Source organism: Asterias rubens, chromosome 13, assembly GCF_902459465.1.
Source record: "Asterias rubens chromosome 13, eAstRub1.3, whole genome shotgun sequence".
Taxonomy (NCBI): Eukaryota; Metazoa; Echinodermata; class Asteroidea; order Forcipulatida; family Asteriidae; genus Asterias; species Asterias rubens.
Window position 1 is genome coordinate 2,927,713 of NC_047074.1, and position 20,677 is coordinate 2,948,389.

At 40.4% G+C, this 20,677-nt stretch overlaps 2 protein-coding genes, 2 non-coding genes and 1 pseudogene across 4 annotated transcripts; all 5 read left to right on the forward strand.

Moving 5' to 3' along the window:
• The first annotated feature begins 3,881 nt into the window (after window positions 1–3,881).
• On the forward strand, window positions 3,882–6,738 carry LOC117298835 (galactose-3-O-sulfotransferase 2-like). Its single transcript, XM_033782178.1, has 2 exons — window positions 3,882–3,924; window positions 5,166–6,738. Exon 2 carries the CDS (start codon window positions 5,194–5,196, stop codon window positions 6,328–6,330), a length of 1,137 nt encoding a protein of 378 aa, XP_033638069.1. The 5' UTR covers window positions 3,882–3,924; window positions 5,166–5,193; the 3' UTR covers window positions 6,331–6,738.
• A 1,578-nt stretch (window positions 6,739–8,316) lies between these two features.
• Window positions 8,317–8,454, forward strand: LOC117299024 (annotated as a pseudogene).
• A 4,148-nt stretch (window positions 8,455–12,602) lies between these two features.
• LOC117298630 (galanin receptor type 2-like) lies at window positions 12,603–13,586 on the forward strand. The gene has a single exon (XM_033781948.1). The coding sequence runs from the start codon at window positions 12,603–12,605 to the stop codon at window positions 13,584–13,586; it is 984 nt and encodes a 327-aa protein (XP_033637839.1).
• A 3,992-nt stretch (window positions 13,587–17,578) lies between these two features.
• On the forward strand, window positions 17,579–17,743 carry LOC117299028. Its single transcript, XR_004520029.1, has one exon. It is a non-coding gene; the product is annotated as a U1 spliceosomal RNA (small nuclear RNA).
• An 812-nt stretch (window positions 17,744–18,555) lies between these two features.
• LOC117299029 lies at window positions 18,556–18,720 on the forward strand. Its single transcript, XR_004520030.1, has one exon. It is a non-coding gene; the product is annotated as a U1 spliceosomal RNA (small nuclear RNA).
• The last annotated feature ends 1,957 nt before the right edge of the window (window positions 18,721–20,677 follow it).

Below are 20,677 nucleotides of genomic sequence, written 5' to 3' on the forward strand. Positions count from 1 at the left end.
AACTCACTTGACCAAATAAACTGCTTCAGCTGAAGCCTTATATTATAGTATGCAACTGAAAGCACACACATTGTACGAGGATGTTTTTTCGTTCATTATTTTCTTGCAACTTCGATGACCAATACTATTGACAGAGTCAAAATGTTCACAGGTTTGTTATTTCATGCCTATGTTGGGGGTACACCAAGCTAGAAGACTGGTCTTTGACAAATTACCAAAGAGGTCAACTGCCCTTAATTGTGTTTTAACCGATACATGGATCGTTCAGTGTTTCGGGCCAACTCTCTGGAACACATTACCACTTACTCTAAGGTCCTCTCCAGAAGTTTCTGCTTTCAAACGCAACCTCAAAACTTATTATTCTAGTGTATTATAATTATTTGCTTTTGTTTGTGTGTAAAGCGCAATGATCATTTTGGGGGGATTTGCCCTATATAAGAGCTGGTTTTATTATCATTTATTTATTAAACGGCTGCTACTCGGTTTTCAAGTTCTTTGGTCCAGAGGTTGGTTTGTTTAAAATGATGGCTGTCATACCGTAGAGCTAGGACTCCAGACATAGAGAGCTTTACACTTCAAAACAACGTCTGGGTGAGTCTGTCAACTCCAGCAGAGCAGGGCCTGCAGACAAAATTCCTTGCAAATACCTTGCACACTTTACATCCTGCGGGAAGAAAGTAGGTATGGAACCTAGACTTGTACTGTTTACGGTACCACGGTGTACAAGAATCTGTGTTTTGTTTTGTGGTCGGTGTTCTTGTTTAGGTAAACATGAAACCCGTCTATTTCCAATTCAAGTTTCATTTACAGCTCCAACTGACTACGTCATACAAATGAATATGTAGGCGGTCTCCCCTGCCCATACCAAACCTCCATGTTGATTAGGTTATTTTGTAACAGCGATTCGGATGACACATAAATGAAAACTTAGTCAACGTTTGGCAAAGAAAATAGAGCAACTAACGTCACGAGACAAGACTAGTAAATTGGCCGTAGCAAGCGCAACGTACTATACTATGCAGTCTTTAATACATAAGATAAATATCTTGTTTGTGAGTGGAGTACATGATGGTACGGAGGAGCATATAGTGCAGCTGTCAGCGTTATGTTGCTTCTATCAGAATCTGACAACACCGGCATCATCTGAAGACCACAGACAAGATGACCGCTGGATGGACGTATTTTATAAGAACAAAAAGAGAAGTTTGTCCTGTGATCTTGTAAAGCGTTGTGTACATGATGTGCAGAAGTTGACACAAATACATGATGTTGTGTAGTAATATGCCATAATGCAACTACGGGTAAGTTTAAGACAAATATGCTGTATTTTTGTTTAATCGTAGGCATACTCGTGAATATTGATACAAAGTGCTGTATGCCTGTGTGTCAGCAGAATCCTTAAAAAAAAATTATCGCTCAAGCTCAAACCATAGAGTAAGGACACTCAAACTAGTATTACAAATCTGTTGTCTTTGTTTATGTGGGCACTCCAACCGCGATTTGTCGTGTGGGTACCTGGGGGGGGGGGATCACTGGGTGGGGGAGGGGGGGGGGCATGTGCCATAAATGTATTTACTAAGCGCCTTGGGTGTAACTTTTTGGTAGAAGACTTCGGCATTTATTATTATTATTTCATGTCTCACTACCAGGAATAGAAACCTTTTTTTATTTGATTCATTCAACCATTATTTTCTTCTTAAAGGCAGTGGACACTATTGGTAATTACTCAAAATAATTATTAGCATAAAACCTTTCTTGGTGATGAGCAATGGGGTGAGGTTGATGGTATAAAACATTGTGAGAAGTGGCTCACTCTGAAGTGACATAGTTTTCGAGAGAGAAGTAATTTTCCACGAATTTGATTTCAAGACCTCAGGTTTAGAACTTGAGGTCTCGAAATCAACCATCTAAACGCACACAACTTCAGGTGACAAGGGTGTTTTTCTTTCATTATTATCTCGCAAGTTCGATGACCGATTGAGCTAAAATTTGCAACGGCTTGTTCTTTTATGCATAATGTTGAGATACACCAACTGTGAAGGCTAGTCTTTGACAATTACCAATAGTGTCCACTGCCTTTAAAGGAACACGTTGCCTTGGATCGGTCGAGTTGGTCTTTGAAAAGCGTTTGTAACCGTTTGTTATAAAATACATATGGTTAGGAAGATGTTGTAAAAATAGAATACAATGATCCACACAAACATGCCTCGAAATTGCGTGGTTTTCCTATTACCTCGTCGACTAACACAGTCTGCCATTTATGGGAGTCTTAATTTTTGACTCCCATAAATGGCAGACCGTGTTAGTTCGCAAAGTAAAAGGAAAACCACGCAATTTCGAGGCAAATTTGTGTGGATCATTGTATTCTACTTTTAAAACATCTTTCCAACCATATGCATTTAATAACAAACGGTTACAAACGCTTTTTTATAGACCAACTCGTCCGATCCAAAAGGCAACTTGTTCCTTTAATTATGTTCTTAGCGTGTCCCCTTCATTTCATCTGGGCCCAGTTTCATGGCTCTGCTGTAAGCTCATGCAATTTTGTAGGCCCCTTCCTCCACGCACGAGTAATCTTACGAATCTACACCTACTAGTGAAAAATCCAATTCAGTTTTGAATGAGAGAATAAACGAGAAAGTATAGATTCGTGATTGAGAAATCAAATTCATTAAAACTATCAAATAATCAATGGCTCGGGCAAACAGTTTAAATCAGAGAATATACTAAAAAGTGTAGATTCGTGACTACAATGTACACGCCTTTGGCTCGTACACTCTATCCACGAATCTACACTTTCTCGTCCATGAACATACTCCACACAGACATCTTGAATCCTAAACTTGAGGTTGTCTCATACACAAATGTAGGCCTTGTAGACCCCATCCTACGTTTCTAAAACCCGTAGAATGTTTCCTACTGTGAATTCGGGCTTACATCGCCAGTAAGGTCAAGATGAGATCGCCACCTTTTACAAGGTTATTTCATTTTCGTGCATCCACACTCCTGTTCATTTGACCCAAAAGCAAGGACCTTGCTTTGTGATTACAGCCTATATGTTTCTGGTAATGAAACCAAAAGTTAATTTAATCACTGTAACTCGCAAGCCTGAGAAAACCTGTACACAATGGTGCTTGCTGTTACACTTGGGTTAACCCCTATAGACCTTTATCACGCGTCACCATCTTGGTCATGTTCCCTGTTTCCACAGCAGTAATTAATGCTAACATTCATTGCGCAAACATGGAACCAGACTATTATTTCGTCCAGCCTCAGTTTGGTTACAATGAGTTGGAATTTAGAAGATGCTTTTACTGAATGATTCCATACAGGACTCGAACTAACATTATGCTGATCAGAAACACCATAGGTTAACCGTTTAAACTTTTAAAACAAAGCTTAAATTTCAGACTTTAAATTCTTACAAACGTACACAGGCAGTTTCTCTTGTGGTTTATAACTTAAAATTATCAGTACCTGACCATTATTAAGATCGGATGAGAGATACCATCGAAATGATTAAATACTACGACTTCCGATGTACATTATGTTAAAATATATCTAGACCTATTGTGCCAGTAGGCCATACTATTCGTAAAGCACTTTTTTGTAGACGTTATTATTTAAAACTCCTATCCACAAAGGTTGAACACTTCAACATAATAATTGTGTGATAATGTTGTCCCACTTACAGAGCTTGTTTAATTGCTTTGAAATTGCTTTGTATTTTTTTTCTTGTCAGCCAAATCATCTGATCTTCGCCTTTCTGCTGGGTTTCGTCATCCTGTCATGTTTCCTCGAGAAATTTGGGTTGGTTTTGAGGATGGTGCGGCCCTCCGAGACAATCCACGCAGGACGAGTCGAGAGCGGGACGACCCGCCGTAGGTTTCAAGCTTCATCCAGGCAGCTGACTTCCAACTCAAGGTATCGTGACCCTTTATTTACTGCTAAATTCTCGAAAACGAACTCACTCTATACAAAGGACTCTACAGGGGGTCAAAAGTGTTACTCTTTTGAGAAATTGACAGGAACTGTTTTTCCCTCAAAATTGTCTCGAGTGACATTGCCATGAGTGTCAAGTCACTCCACCGTCTCTGTGTCCATTTCTTTTGTGTACATACCCATATTGAATGATAAGCCAAACAATAAACAAAATCAACACAAATTGATGGGTGGGGGGGGGGGGCAACACTATACCATAGCACCGCTCGGGTCGCTTCACTGTCTCCAGTGCTCATTTCTCATTTTTGGTGACTCTGCTGGTCATTTCTTCTGTGTACACATACCCATATTGACTGATAAGCCAAACAATAAACAAAATCAACACAAATTGATGGGTGGGGGGGGGGGGGGGGGGCGCCACACTATACCATAGCACCGCTATCTGTCTCCAGTGCTCATTTCTCATTTTTGGTGACTCTGCTGGTCATTTCTTCTGTGTACACATACCCATATTGACTGATAAGCCAAACAATAAACAAAATCAACACAAATTGATGGGTGGGGGGGGGGGGGGGGGGGGGGGGGCGCCACACTATACCATAGCACCGCTCGGTTCGCTTCACTGTCTCCAGTGCTCATTTCTCATTTTTGGTGACTCTGCTGGTCATTTCTTCTGTGTACATACCCATATTGACTGACAAGCCAAACAAACAAAATCAGCAAAACTTGATGGGGATTGGGCTACAATAACCTAGCACCGCCTGGTAGCACTGATTTTCAATGTATTTTTTAGCCACCTGGGCCCAGTTTCATAAAGCTGCATTCTGCTTAGCAAATTTCTTATGAAATGACAGGGGTACCAGTCGCAGCAATGAAATCTGTATAAAATTATATGGTATTCTGGCTTATAATGAGTGTAACTCGTGTCCGAAACTATAAATAAACAGTAAACTTACGGATACTACCAAGCATTAAATATGTACATTTGTTACGGAATTCAGTGTTTCGCTTCTGAAACCCTCCCCCCCCCAAAAAAAAAAACACCTCAAAGCCCAAATACTGATATGGTTTTAATGAAAGTAAAATACTTTAAATAAAGTACTATCATGTCCATTTTGTCTTAATTCAGAGGTATGCCTCTATGAAGAAAACAAAAATTATTAATTTTAATTTATAAAATCACTTTATCCCATGATTTTGTTTGATTCATTCTTAACTCACAGGACTCAACTCCTCAACGGCCTGCAGAAGATGAATTTACATCCCTCAGTCGCACCGTGTGAGGGCGGTACACCAGAGCCCAACTTGGTCTTCATCAAAACGCACAAGACTGGAAGCACCACGTTGTCGCACATCATCAACCGATTCGGGTACACACGAAAGCTCTCCTTCGCTCTCAACAAAAGACATCGCAATAACGGACATCTCGGTTATATCACTTTATCCAAGACAACTCCAAAAGAAATATTTCTCCCTCCAATCGGAGTTTCCAAGTGGGCCAGGACTTTTAGGTACAACTTGATGACCGGCCACGCCCGCTACGACCGGGCAAAGATGGATGCCTTCATGACGTCACCAACTCATTACGTCACCATCCTTCGCGATCCGGGTCACCAGTTCGAATCTGCTTTCTCACACTTCCAGTTCGACGATGCGTTTCTCATTCAGGAACGGAAACATTATAAGACGATACCAGCCAAGTTAGAGCACTTCATGGGAACAGCAGAGTTTTACCGAAACAGGCTGAAGCATTTATCATGGGAGGGGGAAAGGGGACTTCGCTGGTACTACGCAAAGAATAATCAGATGTTTGACATGGGTTTGGATCACGAGCACCACAAGGATGACGATATTGTCTCAGCGTACATCGACAAGCTAGAAGCAGAGTTGGATTTAGTTTTGATAACCGAGTACTACGACGAATCGTTGTTACTCTTACAGCGTTATCTTTGTTGGGACACTGCTGACATAGTGTACGTGTCCAAAAACATGAGGCCGCCCTCAGCGCCCGTTTCCGAATCACTCAGAAAGAAGTTGAGACAATGGAACTCGGTGGATATGAAACTTTATAAACATTTCAATGAGTCCTTATGGAACAAGATCAGTGAATACGGGCCGAACTTTCAGTCCGACTTGGCAAAGTTTCGTGAGCAACTTAAAGAAGTGCTTGATGAATGTGTTGGAGATTTGAAGGTGTCGTCACAGGGTCGGTTCAAGTACTCTAATTATAAGGTCAAGGCGGGTTCAGGGGTCAACTGCACTCTTATAGCTGAATCAAAATCCGCTTTGTTCTCTTCAATATGGCGGCGTCAGTCACAACAAACCGACACTGTAGTCAAAGTAGGGAACACGCAACTATCACTTCATAATTATGTTATAAAAACTTGAATATTTAAGAAACATTTGGCCTATTGGTATGATAAAACATCGTCTCAGATCACAGATTTACATCAAAAGTTAACAACCTCTAATGATGATGATAGTAAGTACTTCTGTCTGGAATGTCATATTTAATGATAAATAAATAAAACTCATTTCCCGTTTGCATTGAGTTTATCGCTCAGTGAGCGTTTTATTAATTTTTCTTTTAAATCGAAGTCTTCCAATTAATGTGTTATCGGATACTATTTTCTCGTGACCAAGATGGCCGATCGATCTCAAACTTCTTCAGGTTTGTCAGTTTATGTATATTGTGGATTACATAAATTGCTTACACTGACTGCCAGCAACTGCTTTGGTAGCAAAAACCAGATCTGTAATTGCTTCTTTTCTTGCTAATGATCCTATCTATATTGATGCGTGAGTCTGTGTCATAAATGAATTAAACCAAACTTGTTGACAGATGTTTTTTACTCTAGTTGATTTATTCTTACTGTGTGTGTGCCAGATGTTGTATTTGTAGTTATTCGAGCATACATGGCAAGTTCAGTTTTCAAACTGTTAACTAACAGGAATTCGGACGAACCTTTGCATACGCACGTGTGTCTTGTATTTAAACGTAATGTCTTTTTCCCGCTGCTCAATATCGTCTGCGTTCAATGATGTTCAATATACAGTAATGCTATTGACCTTTCCAACTGCGCATGTACGGTGACCGACTGCATTATTGGAGTAATCATTACGAGCACACATTAACACAAAACAGCGGGTGCGTTCGATTAGCTTCCCTGGAACGATCCCGCGGTGCTCTGAGCCCCTGACAAGAGCTGATCGAACGATCACACTCGCCCTCTCGTGGTGACGTCATGCACCTCGGGTCAACCCTAAGTGACCCACTCCAGAAACACGGCACTGGATAGACTGGGCCCGGCACTGGAGGGCTGCCCCGGCTGAGCCCCTGGAATGACTTCAAAGCTATTCGAATGCATTGGGGGGGGGGGGGGCAGACCGGGGTCGACCCAGGGAAGCTAAACGAACGCACCCATCATAGGAATGAAACAACATGGCGTTTACTTTCATCTCAGATTTAATGAAGTGTTCAAACTCTGCCGTATACATTCTGGACACCAGGTAAGGACATGACTTAAGCTAAGAAGATATTAAGAAGCGGTAGGATAATTGGGGTTGAGATAAACGTTTTCCTCATTTAATTCGCCAACCAAATCTACATAAACGCAGGACAATAGACCTATTGACCCTTGAATTCTTGTGGTTTGTTTATACTGCATTGCGTAAGTGTTGTAGCTGATGCTTGCATTTCCGACAGCTGAGCGGTGACACGATGTCTTTCCACTTCCCCTTCTATATTAGGTATCCGTAGAGAGTTTCACAAGGTCTGTATAACACCGTGATCACTCAGGCGGTTCTTCAAAGGCGAGGCCCGGTGTCGCATGCAATTATGTCCTTATGCAATACTACCCGGAGGATATTACTGCATATGCAATAATGTCCGCCGGACGGTTTTGCATATGCAACCGTGTCCGCCCGAACGCTGCTTCATTATGCAATTGTGTCCGCCCGGACACATGTGCATATGCAGTTGTATCCGCCCCCGTGCAAAACCGTCCTTGCAGTAAATTAAAAGCCCTTTGTCGACGGAACACGTTCGCCATTTTTAAAAAGCTAAGAGTATGGCCATGTCCGAAACGTCGACTTCGGCTACAGCTGCGTCTAGATCAGTGCGTCTACCAGTGTTGAAGAATCGGCAGACGCGCGCGATCTAGCCGTAGCTGTAGCCGAAGTCGCCGTTTCGGACACGGCCTATGTCATGAATGACATGGGAAATACGTGAATATTCATGCTGCATATTAAGTTCAGTGCATGCCCACTTGCTTGTGCGCACATACATTACATATACAGTCATGCACATGTCCACCGGACGGTTTTTGCATAGCCCCGGACACGATTGCATATGCAAAAATGTACGGAGCGGACAGTATTGCATGGCGGACACAATTGCATCTGACACCGGCCATTGCACACCTCGGCCTGGGTTGACCTTTTTGATTCCCCAAATGTGGGGAACTAAAGAGTACATTTCTGATAGTAGGGACTGCGTTCGCGCTCTCCCTTGCAATAAATCTAAAAACAGAATTATGATAAATGATATGATTAGAGGCATTGTAGGCGAGGTATTTGGTTTGCCGGTGTGTTACTATATTGCCAAAAAAAAAAAAAATATGTATATATTTTTTTTAATTGGGAGAGCATGTTAGAAGTATCAATTGATACAATACAAAAATGCTCGGAGATATTTCAATTATAAAATAATATATACAGAATGTTGATATTTAATAATATTGACATTTTCAATGTCATAAACTGGCACGTATAACGTATAACTGACGTATCACTATAGATTTGCAATATGATCAACATTAATTTGCAATCTGAAAAAGTAATTCTGCTGTTGCCATGGCAACAAAGCTATTGAAGCTATCTTTTGAAAGTTTGGGGGCAAGGTCCGTTTAATTTGAGGGATAAGAAGACAAATATTTCGGGCCATGGCCACCCTATAGTTCGATATTTACGCTACCTTACTCTCAACACTCTCGAGCGGGTGCAGTCATAGGCCTAATGAGTTTTCATTGATGTAACTTCATTTCTGTATAAGAAATAAACATGTCCATGGTCACTTCCAAAAGTGCTCATGAAATTGCTTCTAGTTCCTTGGTTTTATTTTTCATTGAACCGTTAAAGGAACACGTTGCCTTGGATCGGTCGAGTTGGTCTCTGAAAAGCGTTCTGTAACCGTTTGTTATCAAATCGATATGGTTAGAAAGATGTTGTAAAAGTAGAATATATTGATCCACACAAGTATCACTAAAAATTGCACGGTTTTCTTTTTACCTCGTCGACTAACACGGTCGGCCATTTTTGGGAGTCAAATTTTTGACTCCCATAAATGGCCGACCGTGTTAGTTCGCGACGTAAAAGGAAATCCGTGCAATTTTGAGTGATACTTGTGTGGATCATTATATTCTACTTTTACAACATCTTCTAACCATATGCATTTCATAATAAACGGTTTCAAATCCTTTTTATAGACCAACTCGTCCGATCCAAGGCAACGTGTTCCTTTACATTTTTGTACATTTTTTGCAGGAATATAAAAATTATAATAATCTAGATTGGGAAGCAGTTCATTCTTTTTCAACAATTTCTCTGACGTCACTCTATTTATATTATTTCTGTACGGGTCTTCAATTAACTGAGATTTGATACAAATTAAAAGTGATGGTTCAACCCTATCCCTCGTCAAAAAAATAATATCGAAGATTAGTTGAGTATACTGACGTAAACATTGCAGACAAGCAAACAAAAGCAAGCTCTCTCGGGATATGTCTTTAGACCTAATAAAACAAGCTAATTTTCGTTAACACAAAGCAAAATTGATTAGAGTGGGACTTGAATCTTCCTCACGCAGAATTTCAGGAGGATTAAAGAAGTGAACTAAAGATAGATTAAGTAATACTGCACAATAAACAATACATACTTTTCAAGTAAAACTAGTAATTGCCACTGTCTTCTATTATTACAGAAGATTGTGCCCTTGTTGTGCATGGCCATATGATTACTTTTTATGACAATACGCGTGTGCAATAATAATTTAGTACAAAGCTTGGCCCAAGGTCATGGCTCTGCTTGCCACCGAATTCTGTGCTTACCAAAACCATTCTCCGCTTGCATGACAAGCGCAAAATTTCTTATTAAAAAATAATGAAAAATTAAAAATTGGCTAACGATTTCCTGTAGTTTAACGTATAGACTCATAACTATTTTAAATTTGACGTTTTTCTGCCCCTCGGCTATAGAATTAACTTCTCACTAAAATGTAGAAATCCTAAAGGTCTTCTCTGTGTTAATCTTAGGTTTAAAGGCAGTGGACACTATTTGTAATTACTCAAAATAATTATTTAGCATTAAAGACAGTGACACTATTGGTAATTGTCAAAGACTAGTGTTCACAGTTGGTGTATCTCAACATATGCATAAAATAACAAACCTGTGAAAATTTGAGCTCAATCGGTCGTCGAATTTGCGAGATAATAATGACAGAAAAAAAACACCTTTGTCACACGAAGTGCTTTCTGATGTGTGCTTTCTGATGCTTGATTTCGAGACCTCAAATTCTAAACTTGAGGTCTCGAAATCAAATTCGTGGAAAATTACTTCTTTCTCGAAAACTACGTCATTTCAGAGGGAGCTGTTTCTCACAATGTTTTTACCATCAACCTCTCCCCATTACTTGTAATCAAGAAAGGTTTTATGATGATAATTATTTTGAGTAACTACCAATAGTGTCCACTGCTTTTAAACGTTACTTTTTGCACAAAGAAAAATTGATTAGGGCGGGATTTGAACCTGTCAAACCTCAGCATTTCAGAAAGATTGAGAAAGTAAGGTAAGATAAGGTAAGGTTCATTTTAATAGCAACCACATACGGTTGGATTCGTTATAAAAAATAAATACATCAAATTTTATTAGAACTAAAGATGGAAATCTTTCTCACAATGTTTTATACTATCAACCTCTCCCCATTACTCGTTACCAAGTAAGGTTTTTTGCTAATAATTATTTTGAGTAATTACACATAGTGTCCACTGCCTTAAATGCATTATACCCTTTCGGAACAGAAAACAAAATAAAAGTTCACAGATTAACAACTACAAATAACTTACAGGGTTTACAGAAGGTAATGGTGAAAGACTTCTCTTGAAATATTATTCCATGAAATGCTTTACTTTTTGAGAAAACATTAAAACAATTATCAATTCTCGATATCGAGAATTGCGGATTTATTCTAAACACATGTCATGACACGGCGAAACGTGCGGAAACAAGGGTGGGTTTTCCCGTTATTTTCTCCTGACTCCGATGACCGATGACCGATTAACCCTAAATTTTCACAGGGTTATTATTTGTTATATATAAGTTGTGATATACGAAGTGTGGGCCTTTTGACAAATACTGTTACCGAAAGTGTCTAATGGCTTTAAGTTGTCAGAAAGATACCTATTTTGGTTTTACCACAGGGGCGGTCAAATTGGTGTGGTGGTGACTCTCCTTGCCTTCAATGGACCAATGAGAATTCGTTTGGTACCTGGAACGTGGTTGTGAATGGACCAATCAGAGTTCGTTCTGTAGGGCCTCCCTGATACGTGATTGTGAATTGACCAATGATAATTCGTTCTGTACCTGCTACTAGGCCCTACGTGAACTGTGAATGGGCCAATGAGAACTCGTTCCTGAATAATGTATGAAGTATCAGTAACCAAATGTTAACAGTCCATCCTTTTTTTCCCTTTTTGTTTTGCCCCTTCTATCTTTCTGATCAATTCTTGTTGAAGTAATTCAAATAAACCGAAATAGCAATAAATGAAACTACCGTAGCGTGTACATGAGCTCTGCTGAAGACATATCAAAGTGTTGAGGTGGGGACCAAGATAGATGCAAAAAGTATTTAAATTGCGCCGAGTCGAACTCGCAAGCTTCACTTCGGGTTGATGGCACGACGAACAGGCTGATCACGAAAGGCTATAATCTGGGGATTCTAAAGTGCTCTCTGTGGGTGATTGCAAATGCTTCCAGATTTTGAATTGGCGAGAAGATAACAGTAAGTAAATCTCACCTTGTGGTATGAATTAGGTTTGTTATTTCGTCTTAAACTATTTCTGTGACAACACTCTTTTGATGAAAGTGTATATTGTTTTTATGAATCAGGTTCGTAAGGTAATTAGTTCAACTTGAAAGTTACTGCCTTTCCAAACTAAAACACAATGATGTACAGCAAAACACAGCTACAAACATTTTATCTTCCAATGTATAAAAACATTTTCCAGTTGAAAAAATGCACTTTAGTAACACATTTATTTATTATTAATTGAGCAAACTGACAATAACATACTCGATAATGTTGCAAGCACTATAAATTATGTCTATATATTTTGCAAAATGGTTATAAAATGTGACAAATTTCGTCGTTTAAATGGTTTATGTACTTTTTGTAGGACAACAAAAACCACAATGTCTACAGATTTACACTAAGCTTACACAGTTTGAAGATAATGACAGTAGAAAGCTTCCCTGAAAATATTACTTGTTGAGGTGCTGTAGGTTTGGAAAAATCAGTAAAACAATGTCATGAAAATAATGTTCGTCTCAGTGATCAGTGATCTCTCTTTTGTCATACAGGAGAGTAAAACGACACAAATAAAGTCATGGCTTCACCGATCTTCATTATTCAGAGTATTGTTGGCATTGTCGGCATATTGGGAAACTCCTTGGTCTGCTTTGTCATCTGGCGAACTCCTGCCATGCACACCCTTACCAACGCCTTCATCTTCAATCAAGCTACGGTGGACATCCTTGGCTCCATCTTCATGTTCCTGATCAGTGTGGTTCCGGTTCCTAAGATCCTACCACCAGGAACGGCAGGAGTTCTTCTCTGTCGAATCTGGGTCTCTAATTATCCCTTGTGGGCTTGCTACATTACGTCATCCATTAACCTGGTGGCTCTTACCTTTGAACGGTACCTTGCCATAGTCTACCCCTTCAAGTTCCAGAAAGTCTGCCACCGTCTCGGAGCGACCATAGTCATCGTGTTTGTCTGGGTTGTCGGATTCTCCATCGCCCTGTATGCCGCGGAAATTTTCCGCTACCGAGAAGGACATTGTGTGCAATTCTTTGACCCAAAACTCCGCGTTGTCGGGATTATGATACCGGGCTTTCAGTATTTCTTTCCCGTCGTCTCGATGCTTGTTGCCTACATCCACATCACCGTGGAGCTGAAGCGGAGCGCGCAACGGCTGGCTCGCATCATGGGGCCCAACGTCGCGGGGGCCGGTAGGCCCGGTCAGGCACCGGAGTCGGCAGACGAGTCTCTGCTTCGAGCCCGACGCAACACCTTCAAGACGCTACTGATTGTCTTCATCGCATACGTCGCATGCTGGACCCTCAACTCCTCACTGCTGCTCGCCGCTACTCTTGGGTTACCGTCAGCCCCGGATTCTCCTCTTCTTATTATTTCCGTAGCCCTTGTAGCAACCAATTCTGCCATCAACCCAATCATCTACGCTTTAAAGTATAAGCAGTTTCAAAAAGGACTGAGGATGTTATTTCCATGTAGAGGTATTGAAGGTACCAACTCTGTGAGACCCTCAACAATAGCAACAGGGTTGTCGGTTGGCAATCCTGGTGTTTAGGTTTTATATCGTGGTCTAGCGGTTGTGCGGCACCATAATGTAGCCCGAGCTCTACATTTAGGTCCGGTGTGGCGGTTTCAGTCTTCCGCCGTGTTCAGTTTTCTGGGTGACGTAGTCGGACATATCAGCACGTTGTTCGAACGGTTTAAGCTTTCCGGCGTGTTCAGTTTTCCGGGTGACCTGTCAGATACCGCCGCGAGTACCCTGGCGAGTACTGTAGTTCTCTCAGCAGTGACCCCCAAATTGTTTATATTACGATTCTTTTCTGTGTAGTCACATAATCTCTTGCCCCATCTTTACATGTATTCATGGGTACAACTTTAGGCAGGTCACACTCTGCTTGCATAAAAAACAACTCATACGATCCACGCGTTTGCCGCTAGTTGTACTCGACTCGTGGGCGCCGCCATGACAGCTACCGGAGGGTGATGGATGACTCAATACGGCACTAAAAATGGACTACTTTCGCTTGCTGTGCGCAGGCATCGCATGACGTAATGCTACCGTATTTGGTCATTCGGAAAACTGAACACAGCGGAAAGTTGAAACCGCCACACCGGGCTACATTTAGGTACATGTTTGGGGCTACATTTAGGTCAGGCTACATTATGGGCTCGGGCTACATTATGGTGCCGCACAAGCGGTTAATGGCACTAGACACGTTCGGTAATTGTCAATTACCGGTATGCTCACTTGATGTATCACAACATGTGTGTCTCATCACCAGTCTGTAAAAAGTCTACTAATTTGGTCATCGAATTGCAAGAGAATAATAAAAGAAAAAACCTTGCTGCACAAATGGGTGTGCGTTCAGATGCCTAATTTCAGGCCTGGGGTGAGAAATTGCCTCTTCCTCAAAAGATATACGTTACTTTAAAGTAAGCCATTGCCGCAATGTTTAATACTATCACCAGCTCTCCCTTATTCATTCCCATATAAGTTTTTATGCCAACAATCATTTTGAGTAGTAACCAATAGTGTCCAGTGCCTCTAAGGGCAATTTTCCGCTGCTTTTTCTCTAGATTTGGCAGTGAAAACTTAAGCTCATTGGTCGTTGAAGTTGCGAGAAAGAAAAACACCCTTGGCACACGAAGTTGTGTTCTTTTAGATGGTTGATTTCGAGACCTCATATTCCGAATCTGAGGTCTCGAAATCCAATTCGTGGAAAATTACTTCTTTCTCGAAAACTATGTAACTTCAGAGGGAGCCGTTTCTCATAATGTTTTATACTATCAACCTCTTACCATTACTCGTTGCCAAGTAAGGTTTTATGCTAATAATTATTTTGAGTAATTGCTGATAGTGTCCACTGCCTTTAAAGTAACTTTTTGAAAGTTAGATTTAATACCATCGTAAAACCAAGATACGTGCACGCACTTATCCTGTTTCAACAACAACATTTAAATCATATAATCACCAATGTTTACTTGTTTGTTTATTAAAAGTTATTTATTCAAATTGTATAGTCTGTATTTTACACTGTAGATCAGGGGAATGGTTTCCCCGCTATTTCATACCATCCCACCCATGTGCTAGGACCAAGGTATTAAAGGCAAACAGTAAGTACTAATTTTATAACAACTGTACACAGCACCCAATTTGTAAGCTGTCAACAATAGATCAACAATGGTCAACAGTTTTCTTTTTATAATTTATTTATCAATTAAAGAAACATTACATAATTGGTTTTGCTAATAACAAAAAAGTTACTGGCAGTGTAAGCACTTTTTGTAATCCACCATCTACACGAACTGACAAACCTGTAGACGTTTGGGATCGATTGGCCTTCTGGGTCACGTGATAGTGAAAAACCGATTACACTTTTTGCTCGACATCGAAGATTTTTTTTATAATAAAACGCTCAGTGAGCGATAAACTCCAAACAGGAAATAAGTTTTATTTCTTTCATATCAAATATGACACTTCAGACTGTAATAATTCTCGGGATGTATTCTTCTATCATCATCACAAGATGTAAATCTGATGATCTTTACGATTTTTTTGCCTTACCAATTCTGTAACATTCCTTTAAGTGACTTACTTTTTTTTATTTCTTTCTTCTTTTTTGTGTTTTTTTTTTTATATAAATTTATTTAGTTAGCTAGTTATTTTTCTTCATAGAATTGTTCCTTTTATCTTAAAACACAGTTCATAGGTGGTCCAATTTATTTTGTTCACATTTATGTACCTTTTAGCACATCCTTTGTAGTCCTTGCTGCGAATTGAATGTACATGTTGTAGAATAAATATTAACGACTACCCAATTTTCAATTGAATTCTTTCCAAAATCTTACATTTTATTTCTTACAGATGTCTTTCCTTATTTCCTAAGCCATATTTTACATATGCGCCTCCAAATTAAATAGACAACGAATTAGCTCAGACATACTGCAAGAACCTTTGGTCTCTTTTAATAATAAATAAACTGTTTAAAGCGCCCCCGCGCGGTCAAAAATGTGGCGCATTTCTAATTGAATTTCATGATGCACATAAAATTATTTTCCAGTATATGAAAGTGGAAAACAACATTAAAAATCTCTAATCTCACATTTGATGTTAAACTGAGCGAAATTTGAAATAGCATCAATAATTCGGTGTGTACATTCCAAACCTTATGCCTTTCTGCTTAAAAAGTAAAAAAAAAAAATCTAAAATGGCCACAGATTTCCTGTACTAAAACGTACAGACACATGTTTCAAATATGACGTCTCTGTGCCTATTGGCTATAGAGGGTGCGTTCGTTTAGCTTCCCTTGGTCGACCGGTCTGCCCCGGTGCGTTCGGATAGCTTTGGCGTCATTTCAGGGGCTCACCCGGGTCAGCCCGCAGTGCCCTGCTTGTGGAGTGGGTCACTTGGGGGGGGGGGGGGGGTGACCTGATGTGCATGGCAACACCACGAGAGGGCGAGTGTGCTCGTTCGATTTAGCTCTTGTCAGGAGCTCACCCGAGTGAGCACACCGCGGGGTCGACCCAGGGAAGCTAATCGAACGCACCCAATATTAACCTCCGACTCGGTGTTATAAATCTTAGTCATACCGCCTTTAAACCCATCTTTTCTTTGTGTTAATCTGGGTGAAGTGCTCGTCATGTAAAGTTATTGACAATCATACTTTTATTGTATCTACATGCTTGCTTTCAAATAATGTCGAACAAATGGAGAAATCTGCATCAAATTCGTTCCGTACTGGTATTCAGTTGTTTGTATAACGGTGGAACGAAAGGGTACTGTTTTAAAGAAAGAGAAACTCCTCGATCGAACTCAATTTTGTGATGCAGTCATTTTCCAAAAATAATACAAACCCCTGAATACAGTTTCGAAACAACGGCTTCGGCTCCGGATTCGGTCCAGGCTAGCTTGGCCCCACGGTTGTTTTGACATTAGCGAGTAGGTAGGATTTGAAACTGTGCATGGTGGAAATACGATATAGAAAGGTTTGCGGTAACAAGTAATGACTATCTCTAATGAGTTGGGGTGATTCTGAAGAGAACCGTTGGTTTCAACTCGACGTTTTGATCAATATGCTCTGATCGTCTTCTGGAGAACGTGAACGTCAAAAAAATGGTGTTGTTTCTAGGTGACGTCACCACTTTGGGCTAACGTATAACGTCTGTGCGCACGTACGTACCTAACGTGAAAAATGATAATTTCGCGTATGGTAAAAACGTGAGATTTTAACGACACCGTTTCTGACGTTGCTCGCGGCGGAACGTGCAGCCAAACCTTTCTAATGCGCGTACTTTGCTCAGGGCTTCAGACTAGAGAACAAAGCCTGAAGCCGAATTCAAAGCCGAAGCCGTGGATTCGAAAAGGGCCGTGGTCTATGTCTATAAAACACTTTCGAGTCAGAACTGAACCAGATCCTGACCCCTTCAAGAGATGTCCAAAACGTCTACTAAACGATTTTATTTCTCGCTTGGGTGAGCATCACTATCCCACCATGGGTATGGCGTTACTGACTGCCCCACCATCGTCATAATGGCTCCTCTCATCTCATACTTACCTGGCTCAGGAGATACCGTGATCACTCAGGCGGTTCTCCCAAGGCAAGGCCCGACCATAGCACACCACGGCCTGGGCTGACCTTTGTGATTCCCCCAAATGTGGGGAACTCAAGAGTATAGTTTCTGATAGTGGGGACTGCGTTCGCGCTCTCCCTCGCAATAAACCCAAAGTTAGAGCCGTTTGAAGCAAGTTGAATCGAACCTATTTTAAAAGGCGGATCTTTGCCCTTTGCAGTCAAATGGTTTTCGCGCGTCCAAGTGCGGAAATTCAAAAGAATTGTTGACGAACGTGTTCTTTAATGTATTGACGTACGTCGGTCGGTTGACTGTCTCAGAGCCAATGAACAGCTCTGACCCAAAATGTCCATGGTCCATATATACGGTTCCCTATTGTTATTCATTTGCAGTGTGGAAATGCAGGCCCTACTATTGATGAGACACAGTCATGTTTACCGCTCTACTCAACAGCGAATAACGGTGTGCATGTAACCTAATCAATATTACAAAAATAACATGAAGAAAAAAAAACAGTGCGCGAATATTGGATATTGGATATTCGCATTATGTATGTTTGTACATGTTCAGTCATCATGCTGGGCTATGGTGTGTGTTGGAATGAACCTTACAATTGGCTGGCAGATTGGAACTAGTCTTGTGTTAAAATTTGTAATCTAAATTTTACCAAGTATGTACTTGTTTTTTGAACTGCAAAAACAATAATATTATGAAAAAAATTAAAGCGCGCCACCAAGTGGTGGAAGTAGTTAAAATGAGCTCATATGACTATAACACACATCCGGGTCAGAATTTAGCCAGATCCGGTCTTGCGTGGCCTGATGACCCCTTCAAGAGGTGTCCAAAACGTCTACTAAACGATTTTATTTCTCGCTTGGGTGAGCATCCCTATCCCACCATGGGTATGGCGTTACTGACTGCCCCACCATCGTCATAATGGCTCCTCTCATCTCATACTTACCTGGCTCAGGAGATACCGTGATCACTCAGGCAGTTCTCCCAAGGCGAGGCCCGGCCATAGCACACTCGGCCTGGGCTGACCTTTGTGATTCCCCCAAATGTGGGGAACTCAAGAGTACAATTTCTGATAGTGGGGACTGCGTTCGCGCTCTCCCTAGCAATAAAGCCCAAAGTTAGACTTATACCGAATACGTTTTAGAAGCTATGTAACCAAGGCCTACGCAAACCTTGAATAGTTGGTGCGTTCCTCAGGTCGGTCCTCGTTGCTTTCGACTAGCTTTGACGCCATTCGTGGGGGCTCACACGGGTCAGCCCCATGGTGGCGAGCTTGTGGAGTTGTGAGATATCAGTGCTTGGGGCTGATCGAGGTGCATGACGTCACTTCGAAAAACTTTCTCAACGGCCACCATTTTGTTTGTATTTCAGTGGGACATTAATTTTGCATTGGTTTGACGCATATTTTTTAGAAGACTGGTACTTTTATTTAAATGATTTTATTTTATATTTTATTTTGTATATATCCTAAGGACAAGTAAAATAATAGTTATAGCAAGCAGAGGACGTCCTGGGAAAGGCAAGAGTAAAAAAACTCACATACCTTGCTATAATAAAAAGAATAAAAACTCACATACTGTACAAAACACAGAAACCTAAAAATGTTGTATCACTTGGTGTTTGTAACAATTGCTAACGTTGCAGTTTAACATTGAAGTTTTATTATTTTACGTTCTTGTTGTGAATCCACGAACAGTTTCTGACGTAATGACAATGAAAGATGGTTTGGTTTGGTGTCAATGCTAGGTGAAGTTGCGTTCGATTAGTGTCAGCGGCTCACTCCGATGAATACACCAGGGTCGACCAGGGGAAGCTAATCAAACGCAGCCATTAAGTGAGCTAATTGTTCCTATGTTTTACTCTCTGACAGCTATGTGTGCAGTTCGCCATAAGACGGGATGAAAGCGGGACATCTTCATTTACTCGTTGTTTCGGCAAGATTAAATCTGAGAATGGCATCTACAAGTTTTGCTTTCGGAGGCACGATCGGACTACTCCATTTTCATGCAGGTAAGAATTATGACTCACTGTCATAATGCATTTTTGTTTATTAAGATTAGACTAAAACATAATTTGTATACAAAAACAAAAAAATTCTGGTTGACAGTTTCCCCGGTGTCAAAGGGAAATGGTGTCCGCAATTTGATTCTGTATAGTACAGAATTGCCATACTAAAAATGATTCCTGATGCCTTTTTAAGGATTCCCTTATTTGAATCGATTAGAAGGGAAAAAAACAGCCATTGAAAAGCACAACGACGGTGGCATTTTTGATGTACAGAAAAATGTCTCACATGACTATGGGTGCGTTCGTTTAGCTTCCCTGGGTCGACCCTGGTGTGTGGCGGTTTTTTGTTCCAGGACGAACGTGTGTAATTATCTGCACACGTTCGTCATGGGGAAAAACATGGGCTGAAGGAGGAGGATTCAAAAGAGGGCGCTTGTTGGGGCGCCTATGAGTTTGGGGATAGTACACGATTTTACATTGAACAAAATATTTCAATTATAAATTTGTCGTGTTTATTTATTTTACAACTTGTATATTAAACTCGCACAATGACTATATACCTACATATGCAGTTTGTTAATAAGTTTGGCTAAATGGCATGTGTGACTTGAAAACTGGAATCGTGGTTTTGGAATACAAGAAACAAAATTGAACAAAATTGAACAAAATATTTCAGTTATAATTTTGTCGTGTTTATTTATTCTACAACTTGTATATTAAACTCGCACAATGATTATACATATGCAGTTTGTCAATAAGTTTGGCTAAATGGCATGTGTGACCTGAACACTGGAATCGTGGTTTTGGAATACAAGAAACACATCTTTTAAGAAAATCCTCATAAAATTCCACGACTTTCAATGTCAACAATGTCAAAATAGAAGTAAAACGGTTTGAGTTTGGTAATGACTATGAAAATAAAGGCAATCAAAACGTACATGTTAGAAGTATAGCAGCTTTGGAAAGTATAATGCATTTTGAGAGACATTTTCACTACGATTGTGGAATTAGATATAACTTTTTATCCAAACAAATTTGAGTAAAAAAAGCGTT

Coding starts and splice junctions, on each gene's coding strand:
- LOC117298835 (XM_033782178.1), top strand. CDS start 5,194: ATGAATTTACATCCCTCAGTCGCACCGTGTGAGGGCGGTACACCAGAG.
- LOC117298630 (XM_033781948.1), top strand. CDS start 12,603: ATGGCTTCACCGATCTTCATTATTCAGAGTATTGTTGGCATTGTCGGC.